Source organism: Salmo salar, chromosome ssa12 (assembly GCF_905237065.1).
Source record: "Salmo salar chromosome ssa12, Ssal_v3.1, whole genome shotgun sequence".
Taxonomy (NCBI): Eukaryota; Metazoa; Chordata; class Actinopteri; order Salmoniformes; family Salmonidae; genus Salmo; species Salmo salar.
The window spans coordinates 72,385,326-72,405,268 of NC_059453.1; the positions used below are offsets into that span (position 1 = coordinate 72,385,326).

At 42.0% G+C, this 19,943-nt stretch overlaps 2 protein-coding genes, 1 long non-coding RNA gene and 1 other non-coding gene across 33 annotated transcripts in view; 3 read left to right on the forward strand and 1 right to left on the reverse strand.

Annotated features, from left to right (window-relative positions):
- Positions 1 to 14,997, forward strand: part of LOC106565889 (endothelin-converting enzyme 1) — a 50,553-nt gene extending 35,556 nt beyond the window's left edge. For 4 of the 5 annotated variants that reach the window (XM_014133544.2, XM_045691740.1, XM_014133543.2 and 1 more), the window contains exons 8-19: positions 7,213 to 7,401; positions 8,315 to 8,457; positions 8,696 to 8,810; positions 10,192 to 10,302; positions 10,402 to 10,500; positions 10,785 to 10,862; positions 11,078 to 11,181; positions 11,467 to 11,577; positions 11,787 to 11,854; positions 12,295 to 12,485; positions 12,720 to 12,815; positions 12,994 to 14,997. In XM_014133544.2, the coding sequence (XP_013989019.1) occupies positions 7,213 to 7,401; positions 8,315 to 8,457; positions 8,696 to 8,810; positions 10,192 to 10,302; positions 10,402 to 10,500; positions 10,785 to 10,862; positions 11,078 to 11,181; positions 11,467 to 11,577; positions 11,787 to 11,854; positions 12,295 to 12,485; positions 12,720 to 12,815; positions 12,994 to 13,170 (1,482 nt within the window). In that variant the 3' untranslated portion in view covers positions 13,171 to 14,997. The remainder of the gene's footprint in view (positions 1 to 7,212; positions 7,402 to 8,314; positions 8,458 to 8,695; positions 8,811 to 10,191; positions 10,303 to 10,401; positions 10,501 to 10,784; positions 10,863 to 11,077; positions 11,182 to 11,466; positions 11,578 to 11,786; positions 11,855 to 12,294; positions 12,486 to 12,719; positions 12,816 to 12,993) is intronic. The other variant, XM_045691741.1, reaches the window with a different exon arrangement.
- Positions 7,228 to 15,643, reverse strand: LOC123725558 (uncharacterized). 2 transcript variants are annotated; one of them, XR_006758074.1, is made up of 3 exons: positions 15,419 to 15,643; positions 8,688 to 8,782; positions 7,228 to 7,468 (listed from the first exon to the last, which is right to left on the reverse strand). It is a non-coding gene; the product is annotated as an uncharacterized lncRNA (long non-coding RNA). The 2 variants fall into 2 exon arrangements; XR_006758075.1 differs by lacking the exon at positions 15,419 to 15,643 and adding an exon at positions 12,005 to 12,297.
- Positions 11,996 to 12,167, forward strand: LOC123725703 (U1 spliceosomal RNA). Its single transcript, XR_006758219.1, has one exon. It is a non-coding gene; the product is annotated as a U1 spliceosomal RNA (small nuclear RNA).
- LOC106565887 (eukaryotic translation initiation factor 4 gamma 3) overlaps positions 15,452 to 19,943 on the forward strand; it is a 58,990-nt gene continuing 54,498 nt past the window's right edge. For 22 of the 25 annotated variants that reach the window (XM_014133525.2, XM_014133527.2, XM_014133531.2 and 19 more), the window contains exon 1: positions 15,453 to 16,022. In XM_014133525.2, the coding sequence (XP_013989000.2) occupies positions 15,859 to 16,022 (164 nt within the window). In that variant the 5' untranslated portion in view covers positions 15,453 to 15,858. Of the gene's footprint in view, positions 16,023 to 19,943 lie in introns of all 25 variants that reach the window. The other 3 variants (XM_014133528.2, XM_014133530.2, XM_045691732.1) reach the window with 1 other exon arrangement.

Here is a 19,943-nt window from a genome sequence, read left to right on the forward strand (position 1 = left end):
TAGCTGGAAACAGCAGATTTTGTATGGAATATCTACAGTTGAAGTCAGAAGTTTACATACACCTTAGCCAAATACATTTAAACTTAGTTTTTCACAATTCCTGACATTTAATCCTAGTAAAAATTCCCTATCTTAGGTCAGTTAGGATCACCACTTTATTTTAAGAATGTGAAATGTCAGAATAATAGTAGAGTGATTTATTTCAGCTTTTATTTCTTTCATCACATTCCCAGTGGGTCAGAAGTTTACATACACTCAATTAGTATTTGGTAGCATTGCCTTTAAATTGTTTAACTTGGGTCAAACGTTTCAGGTAGCCTTCCACAAGCTTCCCACAATAAGTTGGGTGAATTTTGGCCCATTCCTCCTGACAGAGCTGCTGTAACTGAGTCAGGTTTGTAGGCCTTCTTGCTCGCACACCCTTTTTCAGTTCTGCCCACAAATGTTCTATGGGATTGAGGTCAGGGCTTTGTGATGGCCACTCCAATACCTTGACTTTGTTGTCCTGAAGCCATTTTGCCACAATTTTGGAAGTATGCTTGGGGTCATTGTCCATTTGGAAGACCCATTTGCGACCAAGTTTTAACTTCCTGACTGATGTCTAGAGATGTTGCTTCAATATATCCACCTAATTTTCCTTGCTCATGATGCCATCAATTTCGTGAGTTGCACCAGTCCCTCCTGCAGCAAAGCACCCCCACAACATGATGCTGCCACCCCCGTGCTTCATGGTTGGGATGGTGTTCTTCGGCTTGCAAGCCTCCCCTTTTTCCTCCAAACATAACAATGGTCATTATGGCCAAACAGTTCTATTTTTGTTTCATCAGACCAGAGGACATTTCTCCAAAAAGTATAATCTTTGTCCCCATGTGAAGTTGCAAACCGTAGTCTGGCTTTTTATGGCGGTTTTGGAGCAGTGGCTTCTTCTTTGCTGAGCGGCCTTTCAGGTTATGTCGATATAGGACTTGTTTTACTGTGGATATAGATACTTTTGTACCTGTTTCCTCCAGCATCTTTACAAGGTCCTTTGCTGCTGTTCTGGGATTGATTTGCACTTTTCACACCAAAGTACGTTCATCTCTAGAGACAGAACGTGTCTCCTTCCTGAGCGGTATGATGGCTGCGTGGTCCCATGGTGTTTATACTTGCGTACTATTGTTTGTACAGATGAACGTGGTACCTTCAGGCATTTGGAAATTGCTTCCAAGGATGAACCAGACTTGTGGAGGTCTACAATTTGTTTGAGGTATTGGCTGATTTCTTTTCCATTTTTCTCATGATGTCAAGCAAAGAGGCATTGAGTTTGAAGGTAGGCCTTGAAGTACATCAACAGGTACACCTCCAATTGACTCAAATGATGTCAATTAGTCTGTAAACAATTGTTGGAAAAATGACTAGTGTCTTGCTCAAATCAAATTTATTTATATAGCCCTTCTTACATCAGCTGATATCTCAAAGTGCTGTACAGAAAACCAGCCTAAAACGGCAAGCAATGCAGGTGTAGAAGCATGGAGGCTAGGAAAAACTCCCTAGAAAGGCCAAAACCTAGGAAGAAACCTAGAGAGGAACCAGGCTATGAGGGGTGGCCAGTCCTCTTCTGGCTGTGCCGGGTGGAGATTATAACAGAACATGGCCAAGATGTTCAAATGTTCATAAATGACCAGCATGGTTAAATAATAATAATCACAGTAGTTTTTTATTTATTTAATTTCACCTTTATTTAACCAGGTAGGCAAGTTGAGAACAAGTTCTCACTTACAATTGCGACCTGGCCAAGATAAAGCAAAGCAGTTCGACACATACAACAACACAGAGTTACACATGGAGTAAAACAAGCATCCAGTCAATAATACAGTAGAAAAATAAGTCTATATACAATGTGAGCAAATGAGGTGAGATAAGGGAGGTAAAGGCAAAAAAGGCCATGGTAGCAAAGTAAATACAATATAGCAAGTAAAACACTGGAATGGTAGATTTGCAGTGGAAGAAAGTGCAAAGTAGAAATAGAAATAATGGGGTGCAAAGGAGCTAAATAAATAAATACAGTAGGGAAGAGGTAGTTGTATGGGCTAAATTATAGATGGGCTATGTGTCACGGCAGTTTAAAGGATCGGACCAAGGCGCAGCGTGTTTGTAGTTCCACATATTTATTATTACCGTGAAACGTTTGCAATACTCCAAAAAACTTGAAACAACAAAACAACAAACCACGACGCAGAGAGAAAACACACTACTCAAAAATGAACAACCCACAAACACAAATGGAAAAAACCCCTACATAAATATGATCTCCAATTAGAGACAACGAGAACCGGCTGCCCAACAACCCCAACATAGAAATAGAAACCTAGAAAAACAACATAGAAACAGAACAAGAAAACCACCCCAAAACACCCCCTGACCTACTCTACTATAGAAAATGACATCTTACAAGGCTCAGGACGTGACACTATGTACAGGTGCAGTGATCTGTGAGCTGCTCTGACAGCTGGTGCTTAAAGCTAGTGAGGGAGATAAGTGTTTCAGAGATTTTTGTAGTTTGTTTCAGTCATTGGCAGCAGAGAACTGGAAGGAGAGACGACCAAAGGAGGAATTGGGTTTGGGAGTGACCAGAGAGATATACCTGCTGGAGCGCGTGCTACAGGTGGGTGCTGCTATAGTGAGCAGAGATAAGGGGGGACTTTACCTAGCAGGGTCTTGTAGATGACCTGGAGCCAGTGGGTTTGGCGACGAGTATGAAGCGAGGGCCAGCCAACAAGAGAGCGTACAGGTCGCAGTGGTGGGTAGTATATGTGGCTTTGGCGACAAAACGGATGGCACTGTGATAGACTGCATCCAGTTTATTGAGTAGGGTATTAGAGGCTCTTTTGTAAATGACATCGCCGAAGTCGAGGATCGGTAGTATGGTCAGTTTTACGAGGGTATGTTGCCAAACATACCCAGTTTTACGAGGTTATGTTTGGCAGCATGAGTGAAGGATTCTTTGTTGCGAAATAGGAAGCCAATTCTAGATTTAATTTTGGATTGGAGACAGACACCTAGGTATTTGTAGTTGTCCACATATTCTAAGTCAGAACCGTCCAGAGTAGTGATGCTGGACGGGCGGGCAGGTGCAGGCAGCGATCGGTTGAAGAGCATGCATTTAGTTTTACTTGTATTTTAGAGCAGTTGGAGGCCACAGAAGGAGAGTTGTATGGCATTGAAGCTCGTCTGGAGGGTTGTTAACACAGTGTCCAAAGAAGGGCCAGAAGTATACAGAATGGTGTCGTCTGCGTAGAGGTGGATCAGAGACTCACCAGCAGCAAGAGTGACATCATTGATGTATACAGAGAAAAGAGTTGGCCCAAGAATTGAACCCTGTGGCACCCCCATAGAGACTACCAGAGGCCCGGACAACAGGCCATCCGATTTGACAAATTGAACTCTATCAGAGAAGTAGTTGGTGAACCAGGCGAGGCAATCATTTGAGAAATCAAGGCTATTGAGTCTGCCGATGAGGATGTGGTGATTGACAGAGTTGAAAGCCTTGGCCAGGTCAATGAATACGGCAGCACAGTATTGTTTCTTATCGATGGTAGTTACAATATCGTTTAGGACCTTGAGCGTGGCTGAGGTGCACCCATGACCAGCTCTATAACCAGATTGCATAGCGGAGAAGGTGCGGTGGGATTCGAAATGGTCGGTAATCTGTTTGTTGACTTGGCTTTTGAAGACCTTAGAAAGGCAGGTTAGGATAGATATAGGTCTCTAGTAGTTTGGGTCAAGAGTGTCCCCTCCTTTGAAGAGGGGGAAGACAGCAGCTGCTTTCCAATCTTTTGGAATCTCAGACGACACGAGAGGTTGAACAGGCTAGTAATAGGGGTTGCAACAATTTAGGCAGATAATTTTAGAAAGAAAGGGTCCAGATTGTCTAGCCCAGCTGATTTGTAGGGGCCCAGATTTTGTAGCTCTTTCAGAACATCAGCTGACTGGATTTGGGAGAAGGAGAAATGGGGAAGGCTTGGGCGAGTAGCTGTGGGGGGTTAAGTGCTGTTGACCGCGGTAGGGGTAGCCAGGTGGAAAGCATGGCCAGCCGTAGAAAAATGCTTATTGAAATTCTCAATTATAGTGGATTTATCGGTGGTGACAGAGTTTCCTATCCTCAGTGCATTGGGCAGCTGGGAGGAGGTGTTCTTATTCTCCATGGACTTTAGTGTCCCAGAACTTTTTTGAGTTTGTGTTGCAGGAAGCAAATTTCTGCTTGAAAAAGCTAGCCTTGGCTTTTCTAACTGCCTGTGTATATTGGTTTCTAACTTCCCTGAAAAGTTGCATATCATGGGGGCTGTTCGATGCTAATGCAAAACGCCACAGGATGTTTTTGTGTTGGTTAAGGGCAGTCAGGTCTGGAGAGAACCAAGGTCTATATCTGTTCCTGGTTCTACATTTCTTGAATGGGGCATGCTTATTTAAGATGGTGAGGAAGGAATTTTTTTTAAATAACCAGGCATCCTCTATTGACAGGATGAGGTCAATATCCTTCCAGGACACCCAGGCCAGGTCGATTAGAAAGGCTTGCTCACTGAAATGTTTCAGGGAGCGTTTGACAGTGATGAGAGGAGGTTGTTTGACCGCTGACCCATTACGGATGCAGGCAATGAGGCAGTGATCGCTGAAATCTTGGTTGAAAACAGCAGAGGTGTATTTGGAGGGCAAGTTGGTTAGGATGATATCTATGAGGGTGCCCGTGTTTACGGCTTTGGGGTGGTACCTGGTAGGTTCATTGATAATTTGTGTGAGATTGAGGGCACCAAGCTTAGATTGTAGGATGGCTGGGGTGTTAAGCATGTCCCAGTTTAGGTCACCTAGCAGCACGAGCTCTGAAGATAGATGGGGGGCAATCAGTTCACATATGGTGTCCAGAGCACAGCTGGGGGCAGAGGGTGGTCTATAGCAGGCGGCAACGGTGAGAGACTTGTTTTTAGAGATGGATTTTTAAAAGTAGAAGTTCAAATTGTTTGGGTACAGACCTGGATAGTAGGACAGAACTCTGCAGGCTATCTCTGCAGTAGATTGCAACACCGCCCACTTTGGCCGTTCTATCTTGTCTGAAAATGTTGTAGTTAGGGATGAAGATTTCAGAGTTTTTGGTGGACTTCCTAAGCCAGGATTCAGACACAGCTAGGACATCCAGGTTGGCAGTGTGCTAAAGCAGTGAATAAAACAAACTTAGGGAGGAGGCTTCTAATGTTAGCATGCATGAAACCAAGGCTATTATGGTTACAGAAGTCATCAAAAGAGAGCGCCTGGGGAATAGGAGTGGAGCTAGGCACTGCAGGGCCTGGATTCACCTCTACATCACCAGAGGAATAGAGGAGGAGCAGCATAAGGGTACGGCTAAAAGCTATGAGAATTGGTCGTTTATGACGTCCCGAATAGAGAGTAAAAGGAGCAGGTTTCTGGGGGGCGATAAAATAGCTTCAAGGTATAATGTACAGACAAAGGTATGGTAGGATGTGCCTTCCCTGTAGCTCAGTTGGTAGAGCATGGTGTTTGCAACGCATGGTGTTTGCAACGCCAGGGTTGTGGGTTCGATTCCCACGGGGGGCTAGCACAGGGAAGAAAAAAAAAATGTATGAAATGTATGCATTCACTACTGTAAGTCGCTCTGGATAAGAGCGTCTGCTAAATGACTCAAATGTAAAATGTAATGTGAATACAGTGGAAACCAGAACCAGTTGTCGAGGGTGCAACAAGTCAGCACCTCAAGAGTAAATGTCAGCTGGCTTTTCATATACTCAACTAGTCTAAAGAAGGACAGTTTTATAGCTTATTTAATTAGAACAACAGTTTTCAGCTGTGCTAACATAATTGCAAAAGGGTTTTCTAATTATCAATTAGCCTTTTAAAATGATCAACTTGGATTAGCTAACACAACGTGCCATTGGAACACAGGAGTGATGGTCGCTGATAATGGGCCTCTGTACACCTATGTAGCTATTCCATAAAAAAATCAGCCGTTCCAGCTACAATAGTCATTTACAACATTAACGTCTACACTGTAGTTCTGATCAAGTTGATGTTATTTTAAATGGACAAAAAAATTGCTTTTCTTTAAAAAACAAGGACATTTCTAAGTTACCCCAAACTTTTGAACGGTAGTGTACATAACAAATATGTTAATTTCCCCATCAAATGTACTTGTTGCTGATAAAAGGCTGTGCGCAATGAGCGAGTGCACATAAAAATAACTTTTGCGGTTAAATTCCATGTACCGAACAAAAAAATACAAGTTAAATGGGGTTCTATCGTATTTTCAACTTTACTGATTGTTTTTTGTCACTAAAAATGTTATATAGCAAATGTCTTGGCACTTGCATTCTAGCCAACAGTTTGCAGATACAGTGCGAGTATAGCCTAAATCAGGGGCATTCAACTCTTACCCTACGAGTTCTGGAGCCTGCTGGTTATCTGTTCTACTTGATAATGAATTGCACCATCTGGGGTCCCAGGTCTAAATCAGTCCCTTATCAGAGGGTCAAAATGAAAAAACTCAGTGGATCTGGCTTCGAGGGCCATAGTTCAGTTTGAGGTGCCTACATGATGAGAAAATTATGGACAAAAGAGCGAGAATATTTATTTGTCAAACAGCAGCCAAGAATCGATCATCCTGTCACTAGAATAAGACCCTCAATAATTTTGGGAAAAGAGCATCAAGCTCATCACCATGCACTTTCACCACCTTCATCATTACTTATTTCATCTGTAGCCTAATAAACGGCATGCTTTTCCGAGTCGTAGTGGAAGAACCACACAACATATCATTGCGTGACTCAACGTTTACTTCGATATGATAGTTAGTTATTATATCAATATTGGAACATAAAAGGCGTTTCTACCACCATTTTTCACAAATAATTTTAGACACAAAAAGATCCCAGTTTTTTTTTTTGGGGTCGACAAATTTGCTGTTTCCATTATCCAACATGTACTTTACTCGCATAAAAAGGCTGGATGGAAACCTGGTTAGTAGGAATAGAAAACAACCAAAGGGACAGTACAAACCCTACAGTATGGCACTTGGACAGAAAATGAAGAAATAATAGAGAAAGAATGTATAGCTCAAGGGATAATGCTCTGCTTATAATAGTCAGTATTTTCCTAGTCCTGGATTGTGTTTTTAATTGAATTTAACCAACATCTCTCCCTCTGTGCTGCCTACATGGTCTTGGGAAGTATCTGAATGCATACCTAGACTTCCTGGTGGAGTTAGGGGTCCTGTTGGGGGGCTCACAGGAGACGTCCAGATCGCTGATGCAGGAAATTGTGGACTTTGAGACCACCCTGGCCAACATCACCGTACCCCAGGAGGAGAGGAGGGACGAGGAGCTAATTTACCATAAGATCCAGGCAAAGGATCTGGCGGTCAGTCCCAGAACGACTTGCATCTCTCTGCTGCTTCAGATGATCCAAACATCAACACCATGTCCACCTGCAGTATCACCAGATACAAACATACAGTAGATGACTTCCAGATTGAGCTGTCTCCAGTGGTGTAAAGTACTTAAGTAGTACTTTAAAGTATTTTTTACTTAAGTCATTTTGTGTATCTGTACTTTACTGTTTATATTTTTGACAACTTTTACTTCACTACATTCCTACGTAAAATAATGTACTTTTTATTCCATACATTTTCCCTGACACCCAAAATGACTTGTTACATTTTGAATGCTTAGCAGGACAGGAAAATGGTGCAATTCACTCACTTATCAAGAATACATCCCTGGTCATCCCACTGCCTTTGATCTGGCGGACTCACTAAACACACGTGCTTCATTTGTTAATTATGTCTGTGTTGTAGTGTTAACCCAGGCTATCCTTAAAGAAATTAAAAAAAACAAGAAAATTGTGCCATCTGGTTTGCTTAATATAAGCAATTTGAAATGATTTAGCGTTTTACTTTTGATACTTAAGTATCTTTTTGCAATTACATTTACTTTTGATACTTACTTATGTATATTTAAAACCAAATACTTTTACTCAAGTAGTATTTTACTGGGTGACTTTCACTTTTACTTGAGTCATTTTCTATTAAGGTATGTTTACTTTTACTCAAGTATGACAATTGGGTACTTTTTCCACCACTGGCTGTCTCAATCAACAAGTGTATTTTGCATAGATTGCATTTTTGGTTTAACAGTGCCTTCTCCAAGGTCTTTCTTCCTACTTTCTGTTCATACCTGCTGATTTAAAAAAAAAATATATATATATATATATATATATATATCTGTGCACGAGTAGATGTTGACAGTATCATTGTTTCTCTGTTTGTCTGTAGACTTTGGCTCCTGCGGTGGACTGGATGCCTTACCTCACAGACGTGTTTGCTCCTGTTCTTCTAAATGACTCGGAGCCTGTGGTGGTGTACGCCAAGGACTACCTCCAGAAGGTCTCTGACCTCATTGCAAGCACTAACAAGAGGTTAGAATCACTTCCAATCCCTGCCTTCCACTCATTCATATTTAAATGCTGATGGACAACGCTTTGTAATGAAGGTAACCATTGGGGTGATTTCATATCGATTGGATAGGGATATTATATGAGCAGCACAGGGGATATTATAAAACGTTATGCAAACTACATATAGAATATAACCTTTTGCTTCCTTTCCTGAAATGTTAATATGGTGTAATGAATTAATCTACTCCTACCTGAGCAGTGTCCTGAACAACTACATGATCATGAAGGTGGTGAGGAAGATGGTGTCCATCCTGGACAAGAAGTTCCAGGATGCTGAGCAGCGCTTCTTTGAAGTCATGTATGGAACCAAGAAGGTGAGAGAGAGATGGAGAAAAGGTCAGGGCTGTAAGCTGGCAGGGAAATTGTCAACAGACCTACAGATAAGGGTACTCAAGGGGGACCAGCTTTTCCTGCTGCCTCAGTCAAGAGGTAAAGCGATACTTGCTTATAGCACAGATAAATAAAACAAATGTGTGGCTATAAAGTAAACTGCAAACAGAAATTGGCATAGATAACACTTAATGAGATGTGCACTTGTTAGGGGCAAACTTAAAGGGACACTTTGTGATTTTGGCAGAGGCCCTTTATCTACTGCTCCAGAGTCCGATGAACTCATGGATGACCATTTTATGTCTCTTCGTCCAGTATGAATGAAGTTGGAGGTCATTTTGTGAGCCAATGCCAACTAGTGTTACCCATAGTGCAATGACAAAGTCTATCTACAAGCAACGTTAGTTAGCAATTGCGCTAGCACTAGTCAGCAACTTCCTTCAAACTGCACGCAGACATAAAAAATGGTATCCATGAGTTAATCTGATTCTGGAGAAATAGATAAAGGGTCTCTGCCAAAATCCCAAGTGTCCCTTTAATTAAACAAGGAGCTGATAAGAAATACTTCAGCTGAGTCACTGTCATCATTAGGCACATAGCCTTGCTGCCTTCTGCTAAAAGCTTCTGCTATCTGCTGTGTTGTGGGTGTTCCAACTATCCAAACCCTTATCTGAGAAACATCCTGTTCTCCTTGCTTTGCGCTGGAGTCACACTGTCAGATCATACCAAGAGCATTCTCGTCCTGGGGAGTGTGTGTGTGTGTGCACAATTCCTGGGACCCTCTAAACTATACTTTTAGCACCCCTCCCTTTCTACTCCTCACTCACTGTGTCATTGTTTTCCCTGTCTCTACTCATATCTCTTGTTCTCTCACCCGTTTCCACTCTGTTGATCTCTCCCTTTCCCCCTTACTCTGTCTGCAGTCTCAGTTTGATTCTAATATTCCCTGTAATTGAGGGGAAGTTGGGCAAGAGGGCTGTCCTGTTGTTGCTAATCTCGGAGAGTCTCACAAAAACAACAGTCAGCCCTTTTAGAGGGGAACGTGCTGTCTCCCTACACTCTGATAAAGGCCTGGCTTCACCTCCAAGGCATAGCCGCAAAGTTATGGATTCCAAGGAAAGATTGTTTACTTCAAAAGAAAAACCAACACTTTACTACTTATTCCATGCTTGAGGAGCATTTTAAAAGCTAATACAGTTAGACTGGGTTGATACTGCGTTAGTATCATGCAGTGTTTTCAAGTCTGAGAGACAGTGCTATCTTGTGTGTAGGTGGTGTCATTACTCTTGTGTGTAGGTGGTGCAGTGATCTTGTGTGTAGGTGGGTTGGTGTCATAGTTCTCATGTGCTTGGTGTGATGTTTCAGAGCTGCACCCCACGCTGGAAGCTGTGCGTCAGCGACACAGACAGTGCCCTCGGCTTTGCTCTCGGGGCCCTCTTTGTCAAAGCCACTTTTGCTGAGGACAGCAAGGCCATTGTAAGTGTTTCAAGGTATCGCCTACACACCTACCTACACTGTGAACTGCCCCTGGGTGAGATTTCGACAAGCCTTTCCTTTTCCCTATATTTCTATCAGGCAGAAGATATGGTCTCTGAGATCAAATGGGCATTTGAGGACAGCCTGAAGTATGTGGACTGGATGGATCAGGGGACCAAAAAGGCAGCCAAAGAGAAGGTGGGAGAGATGGGTTGCTTTGACTAACTTGTAGAAAGTTTTCCACGGCTGGGGTGAGGGACTTGTCATTACACAGATTAGCAACTCTGGAAAAGTTTCTTGCCTTATAACTAACATAAGGTATGTAGCAGCGATAGGATTTCCATTGTATTCCATAAGAGATTGCCAGACAGGACACAGAAAACATAGTCCTTATTGCTTTATCATCAGTTTGTGAAACAGAACTCTGTAATGCCATCTGGTGTAAGCATCTGTCTCAATTCACCTCATCTGCTCTGTTATAGGCTGAAGCCATTTACAACATGGTTGGATATCCAAAATTCATAATGGACCCCAAGGAGCTTGACAAAGTGTTCAATGATGTAGGTAAATATGTCATTACATTGAATATGCATACTTCTATATTATGAAGTCCATGTCTTATCATATGTTGATTTAAAAGACCCAACTCATTGATGTTGTCTTACTGTAAGACACCCTGGTTCTGGGGAGAGTTGCCAATCTTACAGTATCTCCTGTTTGCATTGCTTGTGTGTAAACCTCTTTCGCCTTCTAACCTGATTCCCCTCTCTCTCAGTTTGAGGTGGTGTCTGACCTGTATTTTCAAAATGTCATGCAGTACTATAACTTCTCTGCCAGAGTGACTGCGGACCAGCTAAGGAAAACCCCAAACAGAGATCAGTGAGTGCTCGCCTCTCCAAAGAGGTCAAATTCTCTGACAGTTACAAATTCCCATTCTGCTGACTCTGTAGAATAGTGCACCCAGAAACGTTCCCTGGCAACCAATTTCCCTCAGCCGAACTGATATTTTTCTCTTACTACATAGTGTAAGAGAGCAGCTTAGGGTTCTAATGCTTTCACACTGATCTCTAGTCAACAGCCTAGCTAAGGCGATAGGGGATAGGTGAGAGTCAACGACTGGTTACCACCCTCCTCTCAGACTTATACTTTGTCTTGCATACACAGGTGGAGCATGACCCCTCCTACAGTGAATGCATACTATAATCCTACCAAGAATGAGATGGTGCTCCCTGCAGGAATCCTTCAAGCTCCTTTTTATAGCCGCTCATGGCCAAAGTAGGTCCCTCTTCCCTTTTCAGCCTATTCAGTTCCTTAATACCGCCCCATCTCAGGCAAAAATACGCCGTACTTGCGTGAATTGTATACAGTATGTGTGTGTGGTGTCTCCTTGAGTGTCTTTACATAGCCCAGAATGTAATTGCTTTGTTATAAAATGCTTTTATTTACTTGAAAGGATTTTGTTAAACTGTTGAATAAATTTCCAGGGCCCTGAACTTTGGGGGGATTGGTGTAGTTATGGGACATGAGTTGACACATGCTTTTGATGACCAAGGTAAGACTTTGTATTTTCATATAAGTTGTAGCGTCTTAACTCTTGTTACTTTATATGGGAGACTCAGAATAAAATGATGTGAATAAAGAAGTTTGGTACAAATTAAAAGACTCTTTTTAGAAATATAGCTAGGCTGTACACTTACAGTACCTGGCAGGGGAGACACCTTGATCACGAAGGAGGTTCACCCAGGGCGAGGTTCGGCCATTGCACTCTGGACGAGCTGATCCCTCAAATTCCCCAGATGTGGGAATCTCTACTTCATAATTTGTGGTAGTGGGGGACTGTGTCCGCACTCATACACCACCCCCCAAAAAAGAACAAATTATTATAGGCTGTAATTTCTGTAAGTTGTAATGTGCCATATGTTTGATTGTTGGGATACTTATGATTTCAAATTAGGTCTCCCGTTCTGAAGCATATTTTGCTTTATGTTAAAGGGAGGGAGTACGACAAGGATGGGAACCTCCGCTCCTGGTGGAAGAACTCGTCTGTGGAGGCCTTTAAGAAGCAGACCCAGTGTATGGTGGAGCAGTACAGTAACTACAGCATCAACAAGGAAGCCCTCAATGGAAAACACACCTTGGGAGAGAACATAGCTGACAATGGTGGCCTGAAGGCTGCCTACAAGGTTTGTATGATAGGGAGGTGTTAGGGTGGGCTAAGGGGAAAGTAAACTTGACAATTCAACTTACAAGCACACATACAGTAAATGTGCAGACATTTCAGAATCATCAATGTGGGATGCCGTATTTGGAAGGTTTGAGGGCAAGAAAGATAAAAACAAAAAAATTGTTTCAAACATCCTCTTGCCATAGAGAGAAAATGCATGCTGCCTGTAACATGATCCTTGTCTGCTTTGAAGGCTTATGTGAACTGGATTGCAAAGAATGGAGAGGAGGCCACTCTGCCCGCCCTGGGGATGACTAATCATCAGTTATTTTTTGTTGGATTCGCCCAGGTTTGTGCCACTTACAGTATCTCCATGTCTGTGGCAAATTTAGTAATGCATTCTCTAACATGCCTGCCTTCAACATTATGTATTAATTTGAATGTCCTATTACATTGATAATGTAAATGAAGGATTATTCACTCTAAAGTCCTTAATAATATGTGTCTGTGCTTCCTGCTATGTGTAGGTATGGTGCTCAGTTCGAACTCCGGAAAGCTCGCATGAGGGCATCATCACAGATCCACACAGTCCGTCAAGATTTCGAGTTATTGGCACCATCTCCAATTCCCATGACTTCTCCGAGCACTTTGGCTGCAAGGCAGATGCCCCCATGAACCCTAAACACAAGTGTGAGCTTTGGTGATGCCTAGCTACACATTGGTTGGTCTGGCAGGTGGCAAAATGGACACTGGGGACATGGAGCATAAATAGATGCAGAGGTAAAGTCTCTAAGGAAGTAGAGTACTGGTCTCGATAGCACTGAAAATCCAGCTGTCTTACCCACTACACTTCTCAGTGTCCTTATGAGGACTGAAGCTGGAAGTTGAGCCAGACCCAACTATCTTCATAAAGAAAATTTGTTATAGAAATCGGCCTCTCTTTCCCCAATGGAACTCTGAAAATGTGCCTTCGTGTTCACTTAATGGAGGGACAATTTTAACACTGGAAACCAAAGGAACGGTTATAAAAAGGGGAAAACTAATGGGAACTTCTCTCAATAAGATTTTATGAAGTTGTCATATGCGTTATAGTGATATTTATTTGTTTGTCAGTTATATCAATCCACCTTTGTGTTGTCTTCAGTTATTGTATATTTCTAGACTGCAAAAGAAAATGACGAGTTGCAATTCCTGGATTTGGATTGAGATATAATCCAGAGGAAACGGTCAATCACATCTACAGTATAATACAAGTTACTGTCATAACAAGTGGATTGTAAAAGCCATATTTTATTATTGCACATGATTGAGCCGGTCAATAAGCCCTATGTGTAGGCCTAGCTTGTTTCTGCATCAACAAAACCTAACACTGATTTGGGTTAATGTCTCCAGTTTATGCAGTAGTGGTGTTGTAAGGAAGTGACCCTCACATAATCGCTAAATGCCTGATATAAGAGACATATTTAAACAAATATTAAATCAGAGAATTCTGAAACTCAAGGATGTACTGTTTAACCATTATTTAACTGGGCAAGTACTGAACAAAAATATAAATGCAGCATGTAAAGTGTTGGTCCCATTTTTTTTTTTTACAAGCTGAATTAAAAGATCCCAGAAATATTCCATATGCACAAAAAGCTTTTCCCTCAAATGTTGTGCATAAATTTGTTTACATCCCTGTTAGTTAGCAATTCTCCTTTGCCAAGATAATCCATCCACCTGACTTTGAGGCATATCAAGACGGTGATTAAACGGCATGATCATTACACAGGTGCACCTTGTGCTGGGGACAATGAAAGGCCACTCTAAAATGTGGCCACACAGATGCCACAGATGCCAAGTTTTGAGGGAGCATGCTGACTGCAGGAATGTCCAACAGAGCTGTTGCCAGAGAATTGGATGTTCATTTCTCTATCATAAGCTGCCTCCAATGTCATTTTAGAGAATTTGGCAGTCCATCCAACAACCGCAGATCACGTGTAACCATGCCAGCCCAGGACCTCCACATCCAGCTTCTTCACCTGTGGGATTGTCTGAGGGGAGTGGGGTATTTATGTCTGTAATAAAGCCCTTTTGTGGGGAAAAACTCATTCTGATTGGTTGGGTGGGCCTGGTTCCTAAGTGGATGAGCCTTTGCCCTCCCTGGCCCACCCATGGCGGTGCCCCTGCCCAGTCATGTCAAATCCATAAATTACGGCTTAATTTATTTATTTCACTTGACTGATTTCCTGCTATGAACTGTTACTCCGTAAAATCTTTTAAATTGTTGCATGTTGCGTTTATATTTTTGTTCAGTATATTAACCATTGAGCAAGTCACGTAACATTTTTATTTTACCGTTTTGTATCTGGTCATATATGACATGACTTCTCTGTGACGTTACTAACTGTTCTTATCTCATAGAAATGTTGTCACCATTCTTTTGTATGACCCATCTATTTCGATGGCCCATCTGAGGCATCATGACGACACCTTTAACGTAATGATGAACCTCCGTTGTATTCCCAAACAATAAAAGTAAATTAATAGTGGTTATCAACGCTAGATGTCGCTGCACACAAACAATACAGTACCGAGTACAGTACGATCTAATACAAACTTCACTTCTGCCAGTAAATACACCATCGGTCAATCATTATGTGTTCAGATGACTGTACTTGAACCTGATTACATTTTATATATTGAGTGAGTGGTTCTTGAGAATGACCCCATACATATAGCAGGAGACAGTTTATTTTACACACACACTTCAAGACAGCCACTACAGTTAAAATAATAAATAACATGCATTCTTTAAAAAAATATCATAAAGCCTAGTTATTTAGAACAACAATAATGCAGTACTCAATATACATGAATGTAGGCCTATGTGCCAGTCAGTATAGATAATTGGCCACATGAATGCAACAAATGAAGCGTCATTTTCGATAGCTGTAGTTAAGACGTACATACCCGTAATTGGACGAGAATAGCCGAATCATCTGTCCTACCGGACTGGAAGCGGCCGGAACGCCATGTTGACGAAGTCTCCCATCTCCGTGGAAAAATGATTATAGAAAAATCAGTCGTTGAAAACAAATGTTAAATTATCGAAGGAGAAAAGACGCCGGCGATAGTGTTCGTAAGAACTGAAACGGATCTGCAGAGGTCCCGGGCGGGCAAGGGAGGCAAACCTCCCACCGTCCCCATGAATAGCACCACAGACCCGAACAGCGACTTTCCATGAAAAAAAGCTATTCTGAGTTGCTATAATAGCTAGCTAGCCCTAGTGTCGGCTAAAGGATTTGCGGCCTGTTTCAATCATATTCTACGCTTGCTATATTTATGAAAGCTAGATATATTTTGTATCAGTATTTATTAGTGTATTGTTTTCCTTTGTTTATTTTTTTGCAATGAGTTTGCCGGCGAAAATAGTCCCAAAACCCGCCACTGTCGCAGTAAGTGGACCTGGAACTGGCCCGTCTCCGTCGAGCCAACTGCGGGCTACCCTGACCTCGGTGTCTTTACCGTCGGGAGCCCCAGGCGCTCCTCAACTGAGCACCTTGCCGCCTCCTCAGTATCCTTCATTGACAAGAATACCCCTGCCATCTCTTGGTCAGGTATTCGGGGGAGAAACATTTAGGTAACGTATTGGTGAGCGGTTGGGTGCGGGTCAATGACGGATGTTTTGAAGAATAGGGAGGAGACGTTAGCTTGCTAGTTAGTTAGCTTACAAATTACTATAGTTGTTTATTGATAATCTGCCAAAATGGCTAACTAGTCAACATCGCTAAACTGCAGATAATTAATTTTGTTTGCCAATACATTGTAACTGTTGTGCATGTGGGGATCAGAAAAGCGGGCCAACTAGACACAATTTCACGAGTTGGCGTAGCTAGTTAGCTAACTCTAGAAGGCCACTGCACCGGCTTTGTTCGGTTTACCGGTAGCTAGCTAACTAGTCAGCCACTTTCATATTAGCAACTGTAAACTCATAACTAGCTAATCCGGCTAACATATTGGCGAACTATTTTATTCGGGTCAGGCAGTATTTTGTGAGAGGGTTTGGGTGGACTAGATTTTGTAGCCATCAAAACGCAACTAGTTAATCATCCTAAAACTATATTATTGCTACCTCGTATGAGTGAATGTAAACTAGCTGGGTACAGTAGTAACCTAGCTAACTAAGTTGGGCCTTCTCCCCGGTATCCATAAAAGGGATGCTAACTGTCGTTGTTTAGCTAGCTACCTTAGCTAGCTAGCTAGGCCGTAGTTAAACCTGGTAATAGATGGCAACCGGTGCCACACCGGTATACCCATATTGACACGGTAGTGACGCCACAGACATATTTGCTGGTAGCAACGTTAGCAACTGTAGTAACGTTACAGTGTAATGAATTTGATCCAGTATGCGTTTATCGTTATTCCTATTTTATTTGGGGATATGCATGTATCATGATTGTATGAATGACATTCAGTAAGCCTATGTCAAGTCACTGCGTATCTAATTAAAAAAAAAACAGAAATGGATCAAGAGCATTTTTCTCACTTCAGAAACCTCTTGTCCCTGTGAACACCTTTGATCCCAGCCAGTGGAAGTGTTCTGCCAAATTGGATCAACTAACAAACGTGCCTTGCTTGATTTGTATGAACTTTGTGAATATCAACTTTGAGTCTTAATTCATTTGATCCGGCCATTTAAAGTTAGGATCTAGTGGCTTTTTATGATTAAAACATTATGATTTTGATCTAATGTCCAGTCATAATGGAAGTATTGTCTACAGAGTGCTAGTCTGTGAGTCATATCATCTTCGATGGTGCAGCCTCCGACCAAAAGTTTTAGAGGACGCCCTCTTGGCCGCAGGGACAAAATGTTGCTGTTTGAAAGCAAATTTCCTGCAATTCTACACATTTTGCCATAGCTTATGGTGTGTTCTTATGCTAATTGAGTGACTTAAACATAACAAAATCAATGCAAAGGCATTTCTTCAAGTTGTGAAAGGTCTATTAGAAAATCCACAAGAACAGTTACATTTTAGACATTAATCACCACTTCATCCATGCTTAATAACATTAACAACATTACAGGCTTCTAAAGGACTCTGCCACAGTGATAGCGAGTCACCTGACTCATATCATCAACCTGTTAATCTCAACTGGGGAAATCCCATGTCCATAGAAAACGGCTTATATAACACCAAGTCGGGATAGATCGGATGTGGCCAACTACCGTCCAGTATCAATTCTTTGTGCTGTCTCCAAAGTGTTGTAAAGGCTGGTGCAGACACAGGTGGCCAACTATTTCTCACTCAACGGACTATTTACAGCCTATCAACGTTGCTTTAGGAAGATGCACATCTACAGCAGTGCAAAAGGTTGTGGAGGACATCAAGTCGGCTTGTAACAGCCAGGTCACAGCAGCACTCTTCTTGGATCTGGAGAAAGCTTTTGACACTACACCACCCCACACTCCAGAGGAAGCCTGCGAAACTAGGCTTTGACAGCACTGCAATCAAGTGATTCACATCATACTTATGGGGAGGAGTCAGTACAAACTGCAGAGCACACAATTAGCCCAGGTACAATTAGCCCAGGTACAATTAGCCCAGTGTGGTGAATGGAGTCCCACAAGGGAATGTGCTTGGATCCCTGCTGTTCTGCATTTACATAAATGACTTTTCATCAGTGCTGGAGAAATGCTGCATACATAATTGCAGATGAGACAATCCTATACTACTCAGCAAATACACCAGGAAGTGTGAGGATGCAGTGTTAAACGACATCAACAGGGAAGCGTCTTAGTTCGCTGATAACAAGCTCTCCCTACACCCTCATAAGACCAAGGAAATGCTGTTTGGCATCCCACAAAAGCTGAGACACAGCCAAATCTATCACAATAACAGACAGACAAAAAACTTACAAGCAAGTAAACTGCTTAAAGTACCTGGGGAAGAAGTTGGACCCACACCTACACTGGAATGAACATGCTGGCATGGTCACAGGGAAATGGCTTTCTGGGCTTGGCGCTCTAAAAAGGTAAAGGGACTTCGTCTCCAAGGGCATCCTCCTGACAATCTACTACCACCATGATAACTCACCTGGACAACTGTGCCACGGTATGGCTTCCCACCCTACATCAGTGCAATAAGAGGGGTCTTAACCAGCTACAGGGTATCATCAACAGGGCTGCTCATATCATGACTGGGAATTCACGGAGGGAACACATAAAGACAGGTTTTTCTGCAAAAATCTGGAATCAAACTACCAACGGACAGGATCCATTGTAACACCCTAGTGATGGTTTTCAAGGCGACACAGCACAAACTGCCTGAATACATGTCAGACCAGTTCAGGTGGGAGTCTTCACCCATCCTCCGGGGGTGCACCAGAGCAGCAGCCAAAGCTTATGACCAATGGGACCTGCACCTGCTGGCACAACCATCAGAAAACATGGCCTTCCAAGGCAGTCTGCAGTTCTTTGGACCATTGCTCTAGAACAAGCTGGACTTATTCACACAACAGCTAGCTAGCATGTCCACCATCAAAAAAGCTTTACACAAATCTAGACTGATGTAATGTGAGTGTGGTTTTGTATGTATGCTCTATATTCTTCTGTGTATGGTGTTTTTATCTAGACAACTTTATGTGATGTGTATACTAAGTTAACAAAACATGAGACTGGCCAGGTGAATCCAGATGAAAGCTATAATCCCTTATTGATGTCACTTGTTAAATCTGCTTTTATCAGTGTAGATGAAGGGGAGGAGATGGGTTAAAGAAGGATTTTAAAGTAATGAGACAATGTAGAAATGGATTGTGTGTGTGCAATTGAATGGGCAGGGCAAAAGATTAGCAGTGCATTCGGGAAAGGATTCAGACCCCTTGACTTTTTCTACATTTTGTTACGTTAGACTTATTCTAAAATGGATTCAAGTGTTTTTTTACCACTCAATCTACACACAATACCCCATAATGACAAAGTGAAAATACTTCTTTAGATATTTTTGCAAATTTATTAAATATACAGATGAAGTCGGAAGTTTACATACACTTAGGTTGGAATCATTAAAACTCATTTTTCAACCACTGCACACATTTCTTGTTAACAAACTATAGTTTTGGTAAGTCAGTTAGAACATCTACTGTGTGCACGACACAAGTAATTTTTCCAACAATGGTTTAGACAGATTATTTCACTTATAATTCACTGTATCACAATTCCAGTGGGTCAGACGTTTACATACACTAAGTTGACTGTGCCTTAAACAGCTTGGAATATTCCAGAAAATGATGTCATGGCTTTAGAAGCTTCTGATAGGCTAATTGACATAATTTTAGTCAATTGGAAGTGAACCTGTGGATGTATTTCAAGGCCTACCATCAAACAGTGCCTCTTTGCTTGACATCATGGGAAAATCAAAAGAAATCAGCCAAGACAATGTTTTTTCTGAGGTCTTGGCTGATTTCTTTTGATTTTCCCATGGTGTCAAGCAAAGAG